At 47.2% G+C, this 23,239-nt stretch overlaps 1 protein-coding gene across 5 annotated transcripts in view; it reads left to right on the forward strand.

The window, feature by feature from the left end:
• Wipf3 (WAS/WASL interacting protein family member 3) overlaps window positions 1-23,239 on the forward strand; it is a 77,275-nt gene that overhangs the window by 39,263 nt on the left and 14,773 nt on the right. For 2 of the 5 annotated variants that reach the window (XM_055611833.1, XM_055611834.1), the window contains exons 3-7: window positions 13,889-14,021; window positions 15,886-16,032; window positions 17,161-17,898; window positions 20,126-20,248; window positions 21,180-21,281. In XM_055611833.1, coding sequence (XP_055467808.1) covers window positions 13,889-14,021; window positions 15,886-16,032; window positions 17,161-17,898; window positions 20,126-20,248; window positions 21,180-21,281 — 1,243 coding nt within the window. The remainder of the gene's footprint in view (window positions 1-13,888; window positions 14,022-15,885; window positions 16,033-17,160; window positions 17,899-20,125; window positions 20,249-21,179; window positions 21,282-23,239) is intronic. The other 3 variants (XM_055611837.1, XM_055611838.1, XM_055611836.1) reach the window with 2 other exon arrangements.

Consider the following 23,239-nt stretch of genomic DNA (forward strand, 5'->3'; position numbering starts at 1 on the left):
GTGTGTGTGTGTGTGTGTGTGTGTGTGTGTGTGTGTGTGTGTGTGTGCGCGCGTGCCAGAGGACAACTTGGAGGATTCGGTTCTCTCCTTCTACCACGTGGATCCCAGGGCTTGAACTCTGGTCATCGGGCAAGTGGCTTTTCCTGCTGAGCTATCTCACCCTCCTTCTGGCAGTCTTTGGCAGCCTCTGACCTTCCTTTTTACTTCCCTGGGTTTCCCATTTGCTGGGTTCTGTCCACATTATGTTAGTCCAGCCCCTGTTGAAGGGTGTTCTCGGAAGTTTCCAGTTGTTTCTGCCACTCCAGTTCCCTTGGGTCTCTGTATACATTTAAGACTCACCGTGCCAACATCTATTTTTAAATCTTGCCGGGCTTTTGACTGGAATTGCATTGAATCTTTATATTGACCTGTTCCTTTTACTACATTGTGTCCTCCAGTGGACACAGTGGACATCTTTATCGATTTAGATCTTCTTCCTTTCATCAGAATTCTATGGTTTGTAGAGCCCATAGCACTCTGCACAGTTGTTGGATTATATGTTTGTTTGTTTTTTTATACTTGCAAGTATTTTAAAGTAATTTCCAGTTGTTCACCCCCAGACTGCAGAGTCGAGCCCACGTGCTGAGCCTGTAGACTATGACTTTACTGGCTCACCTAGCTCCAGGTGTTTTCATAGACAGTTGTGCAGCCTGTGAACACATAGTTTTACCTCGTTCTTCCTACTGCTCATTGCTCTCTCTTACCTTATTGCTCCTGCTAGGATTGCCATTAGGGTGTTAAATGGATGAGAGTGAAGAGCCTAGCTTTGTTCCTGACAGCAGGAAGCTATTTCATCACTGAGTCTGTTGTTAGCAAGTGGGAATGAAGCTCCCTTCCATTCTCTTTGAAGAGAGCTCTTATCATGAAAGGATGTTGACTTTTATTGAGTTGTGATGCCTTTTTTGGTTTATTTTTTATTTCATTTTTATTAATTACAGTTTATTCACTTTGTAACCCAACTGTAGCCCCCTCCCAATCTCAGCCTCCCTCCCTCTTCTTCTCCTATGTCCCTCCCCCAGTCCAATGATAAGGGAAGTCCTCCTCTGCTTCCATCTGACCCTAGTCTATCAGGTCTCATCAGGACTGGCTTCTTTGTCTTCCTCTGTGGGTTGATGCCTTTTCTTAATCAATTAATATAATTGTGTGATTTTTCTTCATCCTTACACTGTGTTAATATGATGGGTTTGTTTGATTGATTGGCAATGTACATACACACATATACATATGTGTGTATATACATATATATACATATGTGTGTATTTGTGTTTGTGTGTATGTGTATGTTGACCCTGTTGTGCAGAGAGCAGTTGGTGGAGCCTTTACCATTGTTCATATCTCTTGTATCTTTCATTTGATGATGCTTTTTTTCTGCTACATTTTTATTTTGTTTATATATTTTAAGTTTTATACAAGATTGACTTTCACAGGAGAAGGTGACAGCCTGTGATGACAATACACATATAGATATATGAGAGAGAGAGACAGAGAGAAAAGAAATGAAAAAGAAAAGGACATGACTGCTCCTAGCTCCTAGGTGTGGTGGAAGAGAAAGTTTATTGTAGATAAAAGGGAAAACCTATCCAGAGGCAGAGACAGAGTCCTGGCACAGTCCAGAGTGAACATGACCCCGAGCCAGAGAAAGTGGGGAAGGGGGAGGGGAGAGCCAGACCAAAGCTTAGAGGGTAGATTAAAGGTCCAGGTAACTCAAATGGTTGGATTATATAGGGAAGGTCCGCTTGGTGGGAGGAAGACCAGCACAATACCTGGTTTGGAGATAGTTAGGCTAAGGAACAGGATATGTCAGCCAGGAGACCCTGAAACAGGTAGGGTTACTGAGGGATTCTGGGAGAACCTGAGGGCCAGATCCACTTGATATGTTAAGTGGGAACCTCATCTATTTGTCCTGGGTTTGAGACCTAAATATTTATTACGTATATAATTATACACATAATTATATACAATATATATTCTATCAACTGTTCAGATTAAGGATAAAAAGCAGATGCCTTCTGTTGTGTGATTGTATTGGAGTGTTTCCTGCTTCAACTCTAAAACTGTCTCCGAGGGTTCGAAAATTCATGAAAAACAGTATTTTCAGGATTGTGGGGCATAAACACAATTCTTATGAAGCCAGTTGGGACTCTACGGCTGCCTTTGTCTGCATCACATATAACTCACTGCAGAGCTCCTTCCTTCTATGAAGTTGCTCAAAGTCACTGCCTGTCTCAGACTGTTTCTCCCTTTTTCTGGGGTTAGGGCCTCTCATTGTTTTTTTTTTTTTTTTTTTTTTTTGTGTGTGTGTGTGTGTGTGTGTGTGTGTGTGTGTGTTTTTTTCCAGAGGCAGAGACAAGGGCAAACATACTCTCTCTTTGTCACTGGGCACCATCCGGCTTTTCCCAAGCTCCCTTGCTTAGGATGGCCCTATTCTTTTCTAGTTTGAACTGGCTGTTCCAGAGACTAAAACAGCTGTCTTCTGAGACCTTCTTTTTTGATCTCCGGCTTTATTCTGGGAATCATAAGCTTTAAAACAGGAAAAGGTGGGAGTCTGCTGGAAACTATTAGAGGGCGCAGATATTAATATCAACACCTATTGAGTAGTTACTGAGTGCCAGACCCTATTTTTAAAGTCATTGCACGGATTACTTCATTAAATCCTCACCAGGGGGTATGTGGCGGTTGTTATTATTCTCTTCCCAAGTTTTCAGGTAAGAAAATGGAGACTTGAAGAAGTTAGATAATTTGCCAAAGTTAGACCACCGATACACAGCAGATCTGGATTCCATTCAGGATAATGAGACGTTAGCTCAGTGGGTCACAAGACAAAAGATGGGAATGTAAGAAAAGGTTGTAGGGAGAAGGAAAGGTGACAGTTAATTAAAGCCAGGAGAGGAAGCTTTGGGTGCCAAGTTAGGAAGGAAGGGCCTCCAGGCTTCATTGGCAGGACCCTGGGACTGGAGTGAGAGCCAGGGTGAGAGGTAAGGATGCCAGCAAAGTTATGGACCAGAGACCTCGTGGTCTCCACTGGGGCCTGGAGTGGAGAAAAAGCGTGCTGGTCTCTCTTTGGGCAAACCTGGGCTTCATTGTTTCTCAAGGATCTAGTCCACATCCAGACCCAGAAGCTTCTTTTGGGTTCTGTGCAAATAAAAAGTGACTGGTATGGGGTAGGATCAAAATCTCTCTACATTATCATGATTCTTTGGAACAATCTTCAACTTCTTGGAAATTTCGTCATTCCCCGCCTCCCTTGGCTATTTGTTTTTCTACTTCTCACTCCTTACGTGTGAGTGATATTCATAAACCCTACCCTTTCCCAGTCTAAAGGCCATATGAACATTGTGTCTTGCCTGCAGCAAGCAAGGAGGCATTAGAGGAGGACTAGAAAGAGGCAGCCCAGCAAGGCTGGCACATGAGAGCTGTGGTTACCTGACAAGGGAGTGTCAGATGCAGGTAACTTACAGGCTATTGGCCTTGGGCTGGCCACACAGCATAGGGTTACTCTGCACTTTCCATCTAGTGCTCACAGCCCTCCCCGTGGAGGCAGCTGATGCGCTCTCCAGGCCGTTCTGGAGCCAGCACTCAGCCTTGATGGTCCTTTTGTGCTAGCAGAATCCTAGCACTTAGCTCCTGCAGCTCCAACTTTCTCTGCAGCTTTGTCCTCCCTCCCTGGACCGTTCCTTTTCCTTATGATGCCTCTTACTTTCCACCTCCATTCTGTTCTGGTTCTCACATTCCTTGTGAAGCGACATCGACCTCCTGATCCCAGGCCAGAGGGCAGTTGGTGCCACTGTGGACCTGCCTTGCATTTCTTGGGTGATGTCATTATGAAAGGACCGAGCAGCTTGGTATTAAGAGAATCAGGCTTCCTTGGGCTTATCTCTCTAAAAGTTCTATGTTTCTAGGAAGTAGAGCCTGTTCATGTCTGGGCCTCAACCATAAACTGAACTTTGTAAACACAATCACACACTATATTGCCATTACAAGATGTTCAAAGGCCTGAAATGAGTTGAGGTACACAGAGACTTTGTGACCCTCGTGGAATACTCAGAACAGAGAGAGGGAGGCAGGTCTATGTAGAAGCTCTCTTATTCCACCTGAAAGAGAAAGGTGCCACAAATAGCCTTGAACTTCAGTTTAGGAAGAGGAAGAAACGCCTCTACCAGAAGGAGAAAAGCTGGACCATGAGCCAGGGTTGAGGACCATAGAATTTGTAGATTAATCAGAGGGGCGTGTTTATCTTTGGCAGTATTTGTGTCATGAAGGTCCCAGTGGGGGGGGGGGGAGCCACACCTGTGCATTTTATCAGGTTGATAGGAGCATTGAGATGCATATCTAGAGTGTTTACAGCTTGGAAACCAAATTATCTCAGGCCACCTTTAGTCCCTGCTGTAACCCACTAATGCCCCACCCCAGGTCTTTGAAGGATGACAGTTTTCTTTGTTCTGCTGTTATAAGAAATGTCATGAATCTGTTGCCGCTTTGGAATGTGGCATTTGGGGTGACCTTACATGTGTTCTAGAGCCATGGTCACTCATGTTTGTCTCCAGAATAAACTGTTATTCTCTTTGAGGTGAGATCTGGTTTTGCATTCACATACTTTTTGTCTAAAAGAAAGAGAAGATTAAGAAACATTGGCTACTTTAGAGGTGCTGTTCAAAGCACAGATTGTTCATTAGCTACTCCCACACTGCATCCAACTCTTAGCCCAGGGAAGTCTGGTTCTCTTAATACTCATTAAATTATTCTTCCAGAGCCAACATAGGTTTCTAAATCAAATTTTCTTAAAACTTAAAATTTACTCTTAAATCCCGGGAATATTGGCCTCATTGAAAAAAGAGAGTGATTTCTAATTGAATTTGTACATCGGGAGGGGTGGGGGTGAGACCAACCTAGGAATATGGCTTAGTCACTGTTCTATTACTGTGGAGAGAGACCATGAGAAAAGCAACTCTTACTAAAGAAAGCATTTAATTTGGGCTGGCTTACAGTGTCAGAGGTTTAGCCCATTATCATCATGGTGGGGAGCACGGTGGCAGGCAGGCAGGCAGGCAGGCAGGCACTGGAGAAGTAGCTGAGAGCTACATCCTGATCTGTAGGCAGAGAGGTAGAGAGAGCCCAGGCCTGGCCTGGGCTTTTGAAACCTCAAAGCCCGCCATCCTCTAGTGACACATTTCCTCCAACACCTCCTTATCTTTCTAATCCTTTCAAATAGTGCCATGAAAAAAAAAATAGTGCCATGCCCTGGTGACAAAGCATTTAACTACATGAGCCTATGGGACCATTTCCAGCATCAGAGCTGGTTTGAAATCTTTCTTAATGTGTGTTAAAATATTTTTAACATTAGTTTTTCTTTTCTTTATTTATTTTTAAAATTTTTTAATTTTATTTTTAATTACAGTTTATTTACTTTGTATTCCAGCTGTAGCCCCCTCCCCCATCCCTTGTCCATCCCACCCTCCCTCCCTCTTCTCCTGTGTCCCTCCCCCAGTCCAATGATAGGGGAAGTCTTCCTCCCCTTCCATCTGATCCTAGTCTATCAGGTCTCATCAGGACTGGCTTCTTTGTCTTCCTCTGTGGACTGGTAAGGCTACTCCCCCCTCAGGTGGAGGTGATAAAAGAGCCAGTACATGAGTTCCTGTCAGAGATGGTCCCTGTTCCTATTATTGGGCACTGAGTGTCCTCTTGGACACTGAGCTGCCATGAGCTACTTCTGTGCAAGGGTCTAAGTTATCTCCATACATGGTCCTTGTTTGGAGTATCAGTCTCAGAAAAGACCCCTGTGCCCAGATTTTTTGGTTCTGTTGCTCTCCTTGTGGAGCTCCTGTCCCCTCCAGGTCTTTCTATCTCCCCCTTCTTTCATAAGATTCCCTGTACTCTGCAAAAAGTTTGGCTATGAATCTCAGCATATGTTTTGATACCCTGCTGGGTAGTCTTTCAGAGGCCCTCTGTGGTAGGCTCCTGTCCTGTTCCCTGTTTTCTCCCTCTTCTGATGTCGATCTTGTTTGTCTTTCTAAATGAAGATTGAGCATCTTACCAGGGTTCTCCTTCTTGCTTAGCTTCTTTAGGTGTACAGATTTTAGTATGATTATCCTATATTATATGTCTAATATCCACTTATAAGTGAGTATATATCATGTGTGTCTTTCTGCTTCTGGGATACCTCACTCAGGATGATCATTTCTAGATCCCACCATTTACCAGCAAATTTCATGATTTCTTTGTTTTTAATTGCTGAGTAGTATTCCATTATGTAAATGTACCACAATTTCTGTATCCATTCCTCAGCTGAGGGATATCTGGGTTGTTTCCAGCTTCTGGCTATTACAAATAAAGCTGCTACGAACATGGTTGAACATTCTTATTTAAATCACCACTGAATCTAAGTGAGAGGACACTGGGGAGTCAGGGTCTTGAGATAATCTTGGAGGCCAGCAGCTTTCTTCCACACCTGCTGGAGTCTGCACAGTCAGGATCAAAGCTTTGGGTTTCTTATGTAGATATCATTACAAAAATTACTACAGCTAAACAGACAGACAGACAGACAGACAAACAAAAACCTGTATGTTCTGGTGACAAAATAGAGGAGCATAGTTTCTGTACTCAATGAGAGAATATTGAGAATTCTAATTTCAAAATTAATTCTAAGTCCCTTCATAGGAAATCATTTGATAAGTAGAAAGATACATGTCGGGGATGAAAAGAGTAGCAGTAACTTGAGAAAGAAAGATTTGAGGCACAGACAGAGCCAGCTGTCCAACTACTTCAGAACCACAAGTTCAAAAGGACATCAGACATGTGAAGAGATTGGATTTCAAACAAAAGCATATGATCCTTTTCACTGATGAATGAATTTATAAATAGTTCACTGGACTTGAGGGTAAAAAGAAAACCCCTAGGTTACTAAGGTAATGTGTAAACGAGTGTGTTTTGTGACCTCATCTAGGAAGGGTGCTGCTGCTGCTTTTGGGTAAACGTGGGAGCCCAGGCTGGGCCGTGAATGTTTTATTCTGCAGAAGATGGAAAGCCATCGCACGTATGAGCGGGGCAACATGGTCTGCATGGCAGGTGCTTGGTTGAAGGCTCTAGGAACCCAGAGCCTTCCAGGATCCGGAGGCTCCTTAGAGGAGTGCCAAAAGACAAGCATAAAAAGATCAAAGAGACAGCTCAAGTCAGGGGAGGTGAGCTCCTTTGTGAAATGGAAAAATCTAGGCTGCTCCCTAAGGGCCTTGCACTACAGGAGATTTTTGAGCTGGATCCTGAACAGCATTGTGGAGACAGAAAACAATTTTATGGAGGGAAGTGGCATGGTAAGCAGCATGCCCCTTGTAAAGGTCACGCTTGCTGTATGTGGAGGAGGGCAGGGCAGCGAGCTTGCTTTATGACACAGCCCCCAGAGGACAAAGCAGGAGTTTGTGCAGTACTGAGGCAGGGAAAGAAGCCGACAGAGGCCCGTCTCGACAGCAGAGTTGCACCAGCGCAGGAGATAACCTGTTAAGAGAGGCCAGGCCTTTCCTGTACCCAGCAGCACCATCAAAGGGGCTGCTCATTTTGGATCCCCAAGTCAAGGAACACAAGTGCGCATGTGTCCGTGCTGCCTAGGTATGGATATGCCGCTCCTCGCAGCTGTTAGACAGGCCGTTGATTGTGCTCATGAATTTGAGCTGCAATTTGGAATTCTAAAAAAGAAACATAAAACTGTGTGATGGCAAAACGCCTCGTTCTTAAACAGCATGACTTATGTACCATTGGAGTGCAGGGAACATTGTGTCAGGCCTGATGGGGAGAATGGGCTCGCGCCCCCCCCCCCCTGCGAGGATATTTCAGCCTCTCTCCTGGATGCAAAGTTCCCTGTGTTCTTCTACACAAAAAGGACGGCAGGGGGTGGGAGACGGTGCTGTGTGCTAACTGTCCTTGTGATCCAGCCTTGGCAATGAACGGCTGAAGCTGCAGAGACCTGTCTGCCCACGAGTGTGACGCTGGGATAGCCAAGGGCTGGGGTAGTGTGCAGACACGTGTGCTCCGAAACCTGTACACTCCTCTTCAGTCTAACAGTCATAAAGAAAAAGAATGAAATCTGACATCTGCAGGAAAGGGACTAGAACTGGAATCATTGTGTTAAGCGGGGGAGGGCCTGACTCAGAAACACCAACACTGCATCATTTCTTTCAGATGCAGCACCTGGTTTTAAATATGCACATGTATGTGAGGGCGGGGCATGAAACTACAAAGGACTTCATCAGAAGAAAGTATAGAAACTAATGAGATACCTGTGACCTGAGAGCAGAAAGGAGACTATGGGGTGTGGGGAGCCAGTAAGAGAGAATAGGAAGGAGTCCAGGGAAGAGAAATAGAAGAGGGGGTGAATAAGAACACCATGTGTATGAACTTGCCATAATTAAACCTATTACTTTGGATGCTAGCTTCAAAAACCAATAAATGAAATGATTTGGTTTAGATAATCTTTGAAAAAAATATCTGGATTGGTTTGGGTCAACTAGTAACACGTTTTTTCTTCATACATGAATACATTTTATTTTTATAAAATTCATCTCTCACTCATTGCCTTCAGCCTTTCTCTGGTTTGTCCTACCCCATCTTCCTTCTAGTTTTATGTCCTTCTACACTCTATAGGCAATAGATAAATAGATATATAGACAGACAGATGTTAGAAATTTAGATATTTTAGATAGATAGGTAGATAGATAGAGAGATAGATAGATAGATGATAGATAGACAGACCTATTGAGTTCAATTAATTTAACCCAAATGAGTGTAGGGCTGCCCTTTATAGACCATGATCCACCCCCAGTGCTGAGAAATCTGCCTTCTTTCCTCTGGTAGCCACTGACTACCTGTAGCTTCTCTACCAGGAGTGGGGCCTTGGAAGTACCTCACCCAGGCATACAGGATATTGACCAGACCGGTCTTGAAAAAGCCTTGTGTAGCATCCACAGCTGTTAGAGCTCATGAGAGCAACTGCCCGGCACATCTGGAAGACAGTTTGGTAGCGGTCCTCTGGGAGCTCTGGCTCTTACCGTCTCTCCGCTGTCTGTGAGACATTTCCTCAGCCTTGGGAGGAAAGAGTATGATATTGATGTCCCCTTTAGGAATGAGCACTCTCCATATACTGACTCACTGTGCTTTAATATATTATTGTTCCCGAAGTAAGCCTCCTTCCACTGCAAAAAGAGGTTTCTCAGAGCTGAAGAGATGGCTCAATGGTTAAGAGCACTGACTGCTGAAAAGGGGGAGTTCTCCTCCTCTGCCATCTGCCCATAGCTTATCAGGTCTCATCAGAATGGCCTGGATCCTCTTCCTCTGTGGCCTGGCAAGGTGGCATCACCAGGGGCAAGTGATCAAAGAGTAGGCAATTGAGTTCATTACAGAGGCAGCGCCTGCTCCCCTTACTTGGGAACCCACATGGAGACTGAGCTGCCAATCAGCTGCATCAGAGCAGGGGGTCTAGGTCCTCTCCATGCATAGTCCTTTGTTGGTGCATCAGTCTCTGCAGGACCCCCTGGGATCAGGTTTATTTTACCTTTGTTGGTCTCCTTGTGGGGCTCCAGTCCCCTCCCGTGCCCTTCTATCTTCCCCCTTCTTCCATAAGACTCCCTGAGCTCTGCTCAGTTTGGCTGTGATTCTCATCATCTGCTTCTATCCCCTGCTGGGTGGAGCCTTTCAGAGGACCCTCTATAGTAGGCTCCCATCCTGTTCCCTCTCTTCCACGTGTCTGGTGTCTATTCAGTTTGCCATTTTGATTTGAGATTTAAGCATCCCCCTTTCAGTGGACTAGAGGAAGGAGATAGGGAGAAGAGGGAAGGAGGGTGATATTGGGAGGAGGTGAGAGAGGGGGCTTCAGTCAGGATATATAATGAATATATTGTAAAAAATTAAATTAATTTATTTATCGACTGATTGATTTTTTTTAAAAGAACACTGACTACACCTCTAGAGGATCTGGATTCAACTTCTAGTACCTATATAACCACTCACAGCCATCTGTAACTTCAGTTCCAGAGGACCTGACACCCTCTTCTGGCCTCCTTGGGCACTAGCCACATATTTGGTGCACAGACTTGCAGGCATATACATAAAATACCTATGCACATATGATAAAAGAGACATAAACCATATTCTTTTTTTTTTTAAGAAAAAGCAGCTTTTCTGATGAGAGGTGAGAGAACCAGCCACGTTAGTGTCAGCCCTTCTCACAGAAGCCAGTGTCAACAGGGGCCAGATGGCAAAGGGAAGCAAGGAGGTGCATCAGAGGGCACATTTCAGTTTTGATCTGGACTGTCACCCCCTCCTCCAGATAACAACTGCAGCTCTGGTGGCTCATTTATTGGGACAGCAAAGGGGCAGGAGCAGCTTTTATAATGTAAGCAAATCAGAACAGCCACCTCCATAACTTTACTCTTACCCTCTGCGTCACTGTCATTTGATTTTGGTATTTCTAATCTTCTTATTGGCTTACATCTGGCTTTCAGCCTCTGATTCCAAAGGGACAGGCTTTTCTATGGTTTCAGGTCTTTTTAGGTTCCTGGATTACTTCTTTTAAATCTTACAGTAGCAGACTGAGTGAACCAGGCCTTTGTGTGGAAGCGGACAGATTTTTGCTTTCGATCACACTGTTAACAGGCAGGAACAAGAGTGGCCTTCACAGTGATGTCACTGTGGGTATTTCAGACAATTTGGAAGCTTGTTTTCCACAGGGGAAGTGTCCAGGGTTGCTTTCTCTCCCATGCTTATGATTTTAGTAAAGTTGCCAATGGCAAGGATTGGCACAGAGTAAAATACCCAGTGGATATTTAGCAATCTTTCCTCCTGTTTCATTATCCTGTCACCATGGTAACAAAGATGCTTAGGGCTGTAGGAATTTTTAAACCACACTAGTTGGAAGATTGACAAATATTGTAGCTTGAGTAGAAATGGCTGTCTTTGTGTAATACATCTTCAACGTATGAATGAATGTGTCCTTTTGTCTAAACCCTCCAAGTCTAAATATATACGGCATTTTTTAAAGCTAAAGTTGGCAATGTTTCCCTGGCCTGGCTCAGGCAGAGGAGGGTGGCAGGTGCCTCATGAATGGCAGGTGAAGGAGAGCCCTCTAGTGGGAAATTGCCAAGGCAAACTCAAGAGCGGGAGAGTCAAGAGAGAAGGGATGTTCATCAATGTGCTGGAGGATATGTTCACTCGCCAATCCGCCACGTAAAAGTCACCAGGCACATGCTGAGGCATGTGCTAAATAAGTAGTAAAATTAAAATAATGATTTCAATGCATCACTCATCATGGCCCTCGCCTGAAACATCTGTAATGGGCAAATTCAGGGTAGGGATGTCTTCAGGCAATAAAAGAAATCGAGGGGCTGGAGAGAGATGGTTTAGCAGTTAAAAACACTGGCTTATGTCTAGAAGGCTCTGGTTTGATTCCCAGCACCCACATAGTGGTTCACAACCCTTTGTAAACTCTAGTTCTAGAGGATATAGCAATCTCTTCTGACCTCTGAGAGCACCAAGCAAGCATGTGGTACACAAATATGCATGCAGGCAAAAAACCCATACACATAAAATTAAAATGGAAAAAAAATGAGATGAGTGATGAGATGGCCCCTCTCTAGGGAGTACCAGGATGGGTACTTCCCAAACAGAAGATCATAAACCTTCCCCTGCCTCAAGACCAACATCTGAATAAGACCTCTGTTGCTGATTGTTTTGTACTTGGAGAATTACAGAACACTCCGTGCCCCATATCCTTAGCCAAATTTGAGATTGTAATGTCAAATTTACAAAAACAGATTCATCCCTTTTGCCTAGGGTCCTGATGCTTTTACTCATTCAGTTTTAAATGATTTTGATTTTGATGGCTTATAGAGATATTCAAGATAGAGTTTCTCTTTATAGTCCTTGTTGTCCTTGGACTCCCTCTGTAGACCAGGCTGGCCTTAAACTCAGAGATCTGCCTGCCCCTGCCTCCCAAGTTCTGGGATTAAAGGCGTGCACCACCATGCCCAGCTATACAGAATATTTTAAAACCATGCTGCTTAAGAAATAACCTGTTGTCCGTGTACCCTAAATACATTTGAGCTATGTCTAACTGTATTGAGTGATTTAGAACTGGGGTCCACAGCTGATACTGACGGTCATCCATAAGCTCCTCCTAAAGGTTCACAAAGCGTGTTTCCAGGGAACAAGAATCAGAACCCAAAACGCAGTGTTTCTGATGCTGCACAGCCCAGGAGTTTCCATCAGGAAATCTCATCTCTCCTTTCTGCAGTGGATTAGATGCATCAGTTATAAACTCAGAATCACAATATGTGTCAGTGTCAAATGAAGAAAGAAATCTTGGAGTAATTTAACCGAGAGCAAGAGCAAGCCAGAGTTTGAATTCTCCACATTTCTTCCTACGTCTTCTGTCTCTCTCCTGTCTATAATGTGCCTGTTGTATGAGCCTGAATTTGTGCCTGCCTGAATTGTGTGTGTGTGTGTGTGTGTGTGTGTGTGTGTGTGCCCTTAACAAAGGGCCTTTGTTTTGTTTTTATTGAACAGCACAAAAGTATCACTTGAGGAAGGAATGGGAGACACCTTAAAGAAATCTTTAGCAGGGTTTTACGAAGGATAAATCTTTATTTACTCCAACTGACACAGCTAAAAAACAGACAAATGCTATCTAGCAATATCCACATGTTGCTTCCACTGCTTATGTTGGATGTTTTTTTGTATAAAGTTGCTTTCAACCTATTTGCTGTTTTCAGCATTGGTTACAGTACCATACATGCATGTATGAATTACTCATGGATCAGGGGTACGGAGCTTAAGATTATACATAATTTAAGGTTAAAGCTTCACCTTAGCTCAGGCTGTAAAAGCTTATTACATAAGAAACCAAAGGCAGGTGGGGTTGCTTATCACATCATTCTCCTAAAGTCGAGTTAAACAAACAGGATGAGTCCACAGTAGGATAGCAATGACCTCAGTGTATAATAACTCAGCTCCAGTCTCTCAGAGAGTTTCATGATATCGTGTCACCTCACCTTTTGGACTAGAGCAAGGATTTTCTGAGCCCAGCCCTGCATCAGCAACTGCATGAGGCGCCATGTCTTGAAGCCTGGTTCAGCTGATCCACACGGTCCCTTCTGGATACTCTGTGGTCCTCCTCTCTGTTAAAGTCAGTGGATACTCTGCTGTGTACTGTGAAATAGGAGAACGAACTCCTTGCAATATATGCCTGTGTTCCTGGCACAAGTGTTTACCCAGGAGAGTTCACACGGTGTCTTACATCTATTGGATCCAATTCAGTCATTCATTGTCTCACTTAATCATTTGCCCACCCAGTAAATAGAGTATATAGTCACTAAAACACACTGTGACCCCTTCTCCTTCTCTTCTTCGTCCTCTGAGCCTTTGGAGCTCCGTTTCTCTAGAGCTTCCTAGTTCTCCACTGTGCTCCAAGATCATATAAAGGTCACCATACCTCCCACAAAACCAGCTCCCAGAGCCTCAATCTGCTTCAGCCAAGAAACACAGTGGCCCATGACAGGCCCACATAATGAACAGGTCAGGGATGCAAAGGTGGAAGCCTAGGAATGTGAAGAGGATCTAATTTGGGGCTCCTTGAGACTACCAGGACCTTATGCTCAAGATGGGCACTGGTATAGAGCATCTAAAAGAGAGTGCACTTGCTGTCCCTGGGAGAGAGGTAGCCTGGTGGGGTAGATAATGGTGTGGTGTGCTTGGCCTTACAGATGGAGCAGGAAAAGCAGAGCTCCTGTGGGAGAGACATGCAGCTGACGGGGCATTTTGTTTCTTTGCAAATGCTGTGTTTGATTACAGCCAAATCCCAATTCCCTTGCAGATCAGCACAGACACCCCCAGTTTAAGGAAGACAGAGCTGAAAGGTCGGAGTGCACTGTTGGCAGATATCCAGCAAGGAACACGCCTGCGAAAAGTCACCCAGATCAATGACCGCAGTGCCCCACAAATCGAGAGTAAGTGAGCAATTCAGTGGAGGCTGCTGGGAGCCCAGGGTGGGGGAGGGATGGAGGGGAGGCAGGATGTGTAGAGCACAGGCAGACACACACTGGCTGTGCTGCATCTGTGACCCATGCAATCTCAAAACACCTCAGACCTGCTTCAGGGACAGGCCACAGGCCAAGGGAGAGATTCAGACATTCCTTTCCGAACGTCCACAGGTGGCAGGGCCTGCAGAACAAGACAGCCAAATCCCTTCATGATAAGTAGCATTTTTTATGTTTTTTTTTATTATTATTCTCATTAGTTACATTTTGTTAATTCTGTATCCCAGATGTATCCCTCATTCCCTCCCCAATCCACCCTCCCTCCCTCATCTCCTCCCTGCCCCTTTCCAAGTCCACTGATAGGGGAGGACCTCCTCCCTTTTCATATGACTCCGTTTTGTCAGGTATTTTCAGGACTGGCTGCAAAGTAGCATTTTTAAGTTGTGATAAAATCCACATAACAAATGTCACCACTCTGTCTGCAAGTACACCTGCACACCAAAAGAGGGCACCAGATCTCATTATAGATGGCTGTGAGCCACCGTGTAGTTGCTGTGAATTGAACTTGGGACCTCTGGAAGAACAGCCAGTGCTTTTACCCTCCGAGCCATCTATCCAGCCCCAAATTTCAACACTCTTAAATGTCCCATTGAGCGTCATCAGATACGTTCACAATGCTGTTGCCATCGTCCCTCTTTTTCATTTGGTCAAGATTACAAAAAGTTAACATGCTACAGCCCTGCAGAGGTACCTGCAGAGGCCAAAGGCACCTCTGGGGCTGGAGTAGCAGCAGCTTGTGCGCTGCTCAGTGTAGGCGCTGGAAACCGAATTCAGGTCTTTTGAAGGAGCAGTGTGAGCTCTTCACACTCGAATCACCCATCTCTCTAATCCCAAAGACAGACACATTTTTTAAAGAAACATTTTCAACACTGATTATAACAAAGATCCGTTTCTAATCAGGCTCATGAGCTAGCTGGTTAGGCTCAGCTGGCAGGCTGATACATATTGTTGTCACACTGACTGCCTAATTGCACCAATGAGCACTGTACATAATATTCAGAGTGAGGAGAGCCCTCTGCCACCAGTGGGCACCATGCCCTGACTGCGTGTGTTAACCTTAGCTTGTGTCTTAGTTACTTTTCTATTGCTATGATAAAACACCATGACCAGGACAAGTTATAGGAGAAAAGGGTTACTTGGGCTTACAGTTGCAGAGGGATGTGAGTCGGGGGGGGGGGGGGGGGGGGGGGCAGTCCTGGAAAGTGAAGCTGGGAGCTTAGATCTTGACCCACAGCGAGGAAGCAGAGGGCAAACTGGAAATGGCCAGAATCTTTAAACTCTCAAAGCCCATCTCCAGTGACATATTTCCTTCAGCAAGGTCACTCCTCCTAAACCTCTCCAAAGAGTGCCATCAATCGAGGACCAAGTGTTCAGATACCCGAGACTGCGGGGGTCATCTCATTTGAACTAGGAATTCTTGTCTAAGCTGGGTGTCTTCCGAGTTTCTATGATTGGTAATCACTATATCTGGATGGCAGAGGTCACTGATACCCCATGTCCGGGCATTCTGATCCAAAAATTTAAAAAATGTGAAGTTAAAATGTCTGAGTTAGTTAAGCCTGGACTTTTTTGGGAGGTGAAGGGTTCTCTAGTCCTTTCAATGTCGAGTTTTCTAATTTGAGCCACAAATGGGTCAGCACGTTGGTAGAGCTTGATTTGGGGGCAGACAGGCTTAGGCATGGGGGCACACACTGACTTTAAAGGGTAACACCGGCCTACAGTGAGAATGACCTGCCAGCTCTTCTTACTCATTTTTCTTGCCTCTTCTCTTCAGGTTCAAAAGGAACCAACAAAGATGGCGGAAGTGCTAGCAGCAGTGCTGGCAGCAATGCCCGCGGAGGAAATACACCCCCTGCCCTGGGAGATCTCTTTGCTGGTGGCTTTCCTGTGTTGAGACCAGCAGGCCAAAGGGATGTGGGAGGTGAGGAAGGATCCACCCTGGTGGCCCGGTAGCCTTGTGGTACTCCTTTGTGCCCTTAACAAGTGCACATGGTTCATAAATAGTTACATTGTAAAAAGTTGAGTATGTAAGAGCTTTAATCCCAGAAGTCCACAAAGCACAGAATGATTCTCTGGGAACCCTTTTAAATCCCATCTGTTTAAATTACATCTTCATAATTGAAGAATGACTTTTTTTTTTTAAGCAACGTGTGTCATGCTAGACAGAGTGCCATTCATGATAGACACGGCAGTGCTGTGTGTTGCCACAAGTTTGTGTTGAGTTGTAATGAATCTCCCATTCCCGAGTCAGTTAGACACTGCTGTGTAGCTAAGCGTCAGAATGCGGAAGCTTTAAACCACTGCTCATTCAGCCTGTGATTCTGTCTAGTAGCAATCTAGGGTGGTCGAGGCTTCCTTAGCCTCTGCAAACAGCTACCTACAGGCTGGAAGATGGCATACCTCCCTTTATGTCCAAGGCTCCGCTGGACAACTGGACTGACTGTCCTTGGAGCCACAGGACCTGCAAATGTGCAGCATTTGCCTAAGGCTTGTCACCATGTTGGGTCTCCAGAGAGAACATGATGTGCAAAGTAACCTGAGACGGTCTTGGAAGCCCGTCAGGAGCTAACTTAGAAGCCTATCAAGTGCTACTTCCTGCTCTGTTCTCTAGGTCAGTCCCAGCAAGGGCCAAGCCCAGCCAGAACAGGAAGTGGACTTCACCTCCTGACAGAACACCTATACAGTCACACTCAAAGATGACACAGGAGGGCCTCATCTTATCACCGAAACCATTCGGGGACCGTAGTATTAATTTATGCTTCAGTGGGCATTCAGTGTTTTTAAATCGTTGTATTAAAAATTGGGCAAATATACTGCTGCTGTGAGAGGTAGAAAGGTTTTGTTGTTGCTGTTGTTCTTTATTATAGCCTTGGGGGAGGAGAGATTCCGCTAAGATGGGCCTTATGGTTGCTTATCCTGGCAGTAGACCTGTATAGTCTACTCCCCAGCTGCGGGGTCATCAGGCTTGTGAGTTCTGTGTGCTGCTCACTCACCTGGACTCTTTCCTTCCCAGACTGCTGGTCTAACCTAGAATGTGTTTCACTTCCAGGTGGCAAGACCGGGCAGGGCCCTGGCTCCCGAGCGCCTTCTCCCAGGCTTCCCACCAAGGCCCTCAGCGGCCCCCTTCCCTCTCCTGCATCTCCCAGGCTGGGCAGTGCCTCAGAGACATCCAGCTCTGTCAGGCCTGTCCCTCCTCGCCCCAGTGTGCCTGCCCCACCGCCTCCCACTCCACCCCCACCCCCGCCTCCGCCTCCGCCTCCACCCCTGCCCCCAGCCTCCCCCAACAAAGCTCCGTTGGTGTCCCCACCTGTGCCCCCAACCAAGGGGAATGCCCCTGTGGTGCCACCCCCAGTACCCTTCACACCTCCTCCTCCTCCCCTGACACCGCCCCTGCCGCCCCCAGCTGCAGCGCTCAGTGACAAGGCAGTGAGGCCCCAACTAGCCCCCCTGCCCTTGCCACCCATTCCGCCCCCTCTCCCTCTCCTCCCACCATGTGGGTACCCGGGGCTCTACTCAGAGCCCAGCAGCCCTGCACAGGAGGTGCGAGACCCTTCAGTCCCGCCGCCGCCGCCACCACCACCTCCGCCGCCACCACCTCCCGTCTATGCCTTTTGCTCCCCCAGGGCTGTGCCCGCGCCCCCTTTGCCAGGCTCGAACAACAGCGGCAGCGAGGTTCCTCCCCCTCTGCCCCCGAAGTCCCCCACCTTCCAGGTGCAGAAGGTCTTGCCCACACCTCCCAGTGTCCCCAGCTCACAAGCCATCCTGCAGAAGAGGCGGCGAGGCCCGGGTAAGGCAGCCTTCGTGGCTCCTCTGAGTCACGAGGGTTCCTTGGGAGGGTTCAAACCCAGTTTCCATCAGAACACTAAAACCTGGACCCTTCTGTGAGACCTTACTGTTTGTTTTGAGATGGAAGCCGCTGGTGGGGGAGGCTGGGAGTCTTAGATCCCACAGAAGACGCCTCGATCCTCTTGCCACGACTAGCGCGTGTACTGGGACCAGCACTTCACGCCTCTGTGCTTTCTTCTCTGTCAAGCAGTGTGGGAGGCAGGTGGTTCTCTCTCACAGTTTGCGGGATACCTGGCACCGGTCGGAATCCAGCAGCAGTGAGGGCTAGAGAAGTGCTGTGTCTCCCACAGTCACGCTGGCTCTGACTCCGCTCTAGGTCAGGTAGAGCCAGTTTCTGGAACTAGGTCTCTGGTCTGATTACCTGAGTGACGCCTGTCTAGCTTCCAGCTGCCCGGACAGCTCATCCCACAAGAGCACGCCTGCATTTTGGCAGAGTCTCAGGCCAACTCAAGAAAACAGGCTTGTGTATTGAGCCAGAGTAAAAATAATTCCTTCACAGAGAGTGGAGAGGGTTATGACTAACGCCCACGCTGCAGAAGTGAGAGCACGCATAGCAAGGGCTGTGTGCAGCTACACACCCGTGCAGGCACACATACATACCCCAGGCTCATGAGCACACATCTGTACACAGCTGTTCACACAAACACGCCATATACATGTTACTCGCACATGCCAGTCCGTCACACACACACACAGAGAACATACACCACATACCCATACACACAGGCCCATCATATACACCCACATATACATGCACACACTCCACATACCAAATATATACATACACATACCCCACGACATACACATGCATACTACACACGTCTGCATGTACCATAGATACACGCACACCACACATGTCTGCACACTACAGACAAACATACAGGCACTTGTGTAGAAAGTCTCTTAAGGGTATTTTGGGATCTGTGGGAATCTGAATTCACGTCCCAGGTTACTCATCCACCCTGTGTAAGAAATGCTGCCTGAGCACTATTTTTTAAATAATGCAACCTATCACATAAAATTGCTAAATGGGGACCTGCAGGGGCTTGTAGTGGATGATTTCTTTCCTTGTCCTTTATGGGCAGCTTCCCCATGGGATCTAGGGAGGAGAAGCAGAAAGAGAGAGGAAGGAGGCAGGGATTGAGGAAGAAGGCAAGGTTGGAAGCGCTGATGGTAGGGCAGAGGTTGGATGGTGTGGACGCGCGAGCATTTCACTTGGCACTCTGCTACTCGCTCCAGACTCCAAGCCCCCTGGCTAACAGCAGGTGCCTGCCTGGTCTTTCTCTTTGTGTATTTGGAGGTCTACAAATGAGGGTGCTCTTGCTTCAGCCTAACCTGGGGATGAAAGAAGAAACTGTTTGTGACCCACCGACACAGGGAATGCTGGGGCAGGCTTATCTTTCCAAGTAGCAAGAACATGGCAGGTTCACCAAGGAAATGGGCAGCAGTAGGACACTGAGGCTCCAGGATGTGGATTAGAGACAGTGCAGGAGGCAGCCAGCAAAACACTGTAGAGGAAAGAGAGAGCCTCTCGCCTCATGACCAGGAAAGATGTGAGGAAGGAGGTTGGTGTGAGTTGGACTCTGGCAGGCAAGAAGGTTTAACCAGGCTGGATGGAGAACCAAGGTTCATAGCATGGGAGATCTGGCAGGGCAGAGCACAGGACAGGCACACCCCTTTGAGGGTCATCCTTCTGCCCTCTCTGGGCCCTTGCCTGTAGGCCTTTCCCTCCAGTTCCTATTCCTCTGCAGTGGGTTCTTCTCTGCAAAGGTGCCATCTGACCATGAGGCTTACCACATCATTGATGGTGGCAGCTAAGTTTGGCACACTTACTGTATCACACATTTTAACTTATTTAATCCTTTCAACCACTCCAGAAAATGTTTGCTGGTATTACTCCCATCATATGGATGAGGAAACTAAGGTACAAAGAATAATATGTGACTGATATTACTCCAATTGTATAGATGAGGAAAGTGAGGCACAAAGAGCATGTGTTACTTGTACCAATTAAGGAAAACTGTGATTCAGTCCCAAACAGCTTGGCTCCAGTGGTTGCCCTCTGACTTACCACATATCGTTGCAGGGGCTAACCACCTAACCTCTTACACAGTTAAAATCTACCATCCCACTTCTGTGTCTGAATAGCTGCCCTCTTCTCTGTTAAGGAACAGGTGGTGGAAAGCTAAACCCACCTCCAGCTCCACCTGCAAGATCACCCACCACAGAGCTTTCCAGCAAAAGCCAGCAGTCTGGATGCCAGCTGAGGAATGGAAGCCAGCACGTGATTGGTAAGGACCCCACTTGCAGTGCAGGCTTCCTGCCTCCTGAGACAGGACAAGGGGTTCCCCTGCCCACCAAAGGGGAACAGACAGTTAAGCAGCTTTCCAGGCTCTCACTGCTGCATCTGTTTCTCCGAGCGGCCTTCAGGACGTGCGAACTAGGGATTTTTTTTCCCTCCACGTCTTCTGGGTAGGTCTAGGACCCACTCTCTAGTTGTGTGGCTCAGAAAGAGAAAGGGAAGACATCCAGCACTAACCCCGTGCATGCATATTTGTGCACATCTCCATGGAGACTAGGTCTGTAAGCCTAGAAGACCAGGGTGGCTTGGATAGGGGGAAGGAACTGAGCGGACTTCTTGGCAGGCAAAAGGAAAACCAAGAGGTTGGAAGAAAGCCATTTAGGGTTGCTAAAACCTCCACAACACTTCTGTGTGTCTGGCTATGTACTCAGCCATCTGACCTTCTACGTGGTCAGGTCAGAAAGGGGGCTGTCAGATAAGAAGGGCCGGGGCCCCTTTTCTCGTCACCAGAGCTTCGGGAAGCCCAGTCCTCTCACTGGACACAGCCAAGCTGGCGCGTCTCCTTCCCCTCAAACCCACCTTTGGGAGTCAGGCAGGCAGTCTTGTTGGAACCTCGTGCCAGGTCCTTTTCTAGGTTCTTCCCCCTGACTGGAGCCCTTTTCTGTTCCTTCAGTGGCTCCCTTAGGTGGGCAGAGGATCTTAGGCACGGTGCTGGGGAATGACTGCACTTGGCCAGGAACACTTGAAAAGCAGGTGAACTCTTGGAGAAATAACCCTTCTCCCCAAACCCTTGCACAGAGCAGGGAGCAGCAAAGCAGGGTATTCAGTTGGCGTGACCCGTGTGGCCCCGGAGACAGTCATGCTTGGGTCACAGGAGTGATCTAAGTAAACTCCAACTCCCGTATTTCTCACATGTGCAGATGACTTCGAGTCTAAATTCACGTTCCACTCCATGGAAGACTTTCCCCCTCCAGATGAATACAAACCATGTCAGAAGATTTACCCCAGCAAGGTCCCCAGAAGTAAGTACCCCTTTAACAAGACCCTCCACGATACAGGGCACCTACAGACAGCACTGCACCTTCACCGTCCCACAGCAAGGATGCTACGCTGTGCACACTCCCACAGACATACTGGCCTAACGCCTACTGGTTCGCTTAGAGGTTTCTACAGGACACCAGGGTTACCTGGCATGCCCTTGGAATTGCTGAAATGAGTCTTTTCCTCCCCAGGGCCTTTGGCTGGGAGATTTGACACCCAAACAACAGAGAAATAGGATGTGGGCTCTTTGCATTAATAGCTGGAGAAAAACCCCATCAGATTCTGGCAAAGCACGAAATGGAAAATGTCCAGAGGCCAATGGTTCTCAACCTTGCCTACACATGACAATGGTCCAGCAGCTTTGTAAACTCTTGGAGGCCAGGCTGCATGTAGTCAAGAGTGAGACCCAGAGGTCAGCGTTTCTGAAAGCTGCTGGCATCTCCGGTGCACAGCTGAAGTAGAACCCCAGAGCCCAGGGGCTCTTCCTCCTGATTTCATTGCATACATACGCTCCAAATGGCCCCTTCGCTTACTCTGTCCACTCCAGAGAGGAGGGGGCTGACGGGATGCCTCTCAGGCCAAAGTGGCAGGAAGGCCAGAGAAAACTGAGGGTTAGAGAGATGAGCACACAAGAATTATGCAGCTGTTTAACAGCCCGGTGCAGACAGGTGCAGTACTGGGTCGTTATGAATGGCAGAAGTAGGAGGCAGCAGAACCAGCAGCACCAGGTTGGCTGTGTTCTTATCCTGCCACCAAAGTGAGGCCTTACTCCCACTTGTCTTAGTCCCACATGTTAGGGCTGGCCCAAAATCAGAGGCGGAGAACAACAGACTCCTCTGCGTACCTGTCCCTGCTGAGATCCTGGCAAAGTCCCTCCTATGGGGCTCAGCTCCCTGGAAGGCAGAGTGGGGAATGTCTGCTCGGCTCAATACAGAGAAGCTGTCAGCATCTCAGCATGGCATGGGCACAGCTCTCTTCTGGCTGTGGGACCTCAGAGGAGCCTGGTGTGCCCTCTGAATAAGAATAAGAAAACAGCGCTGTAAAGGCTCCCGAAGCCAAGCCTTCTCCGAGTTCTGATGGACACTGAAACCCAGCTATGGGTGAAAGTGGGCCTGTATCTGCCTAGCTTTCCTTCTCAGGGCAGCAGATGCACATGAACTGGCAGGTGGCAGCAGGTGCAGTGTGACCATCAGCGACCACAGAGAGAAGCCAGGGCCCAGGTTCACCTCACACTCTGAAGTGGATGGGTTTCTTAGTTAGGGTTTCTATTGCTGTGATGCAACCTCTGGACCAAAATCGACTTGGAAAAGAAAGGGTTTATTTCATTTACACTTCCCGTAAGCTATCCATCACTGAAGAACGTTGGGCAGAAACTCAGGCAGGCCAGGAAGCTGAAGGCAGGAGCTGATTTGGGTCATGGAGGGGTACTGCTTACTAACTTGCTCCTCTAGGCTTGCTCAGCATGCTTTATTATAGAACCCAGGCCAACCACCCACAATGGGCTGGGCCTTCCCCCATCGATCCCTGATTAAGAAAATACCCCAAAGGCTTGCCTACAGTGAGTCATATGGAGGCCTATTCTCTCAAGGCTCCCTTCTCTTTGGTGACTCCAGCTTGTGTCAGTTGACATAAAACTAGCCAGGAACAGATGAGGGAAATTTTTCTTAATGCATAAGAGCGCTGGTGATTATTTACAACACACCCCAGATAACTGGTGCGAGGTTTGGAATTTGGCCACCATGGGAGCCATATAGGATGTGGGCACAGTGGCAGAAGTCAGAGAGCCCAGGACCCAAGGAGAAAACCACATTTCCGCTTGGGCAGGAGAGCATCTAGGCCAGGGGCAGCACAGTTCAGGAGAGCCCCGGAAAGTTCAGGTGTATTTCACAATCATCAGTGTCCCATGAGTGTCAGGGCCCCATGTGCCTGGCCTGGATGA

This window comes from Psammomys obesus, unplaced genomic scaffold (genome assembly GCF_907164565.1).
Source record: "Psammomys obesus unplaced genomic scaffold, mPsaObe1.curated_primary_1811, whole genome shotgun sequence".
Lineage (NCBI taxonomy): Eukaryota > Metazoa > Chordata > Mammalia > Rodentia > Muridae > Psammomys > Psammomys obesus.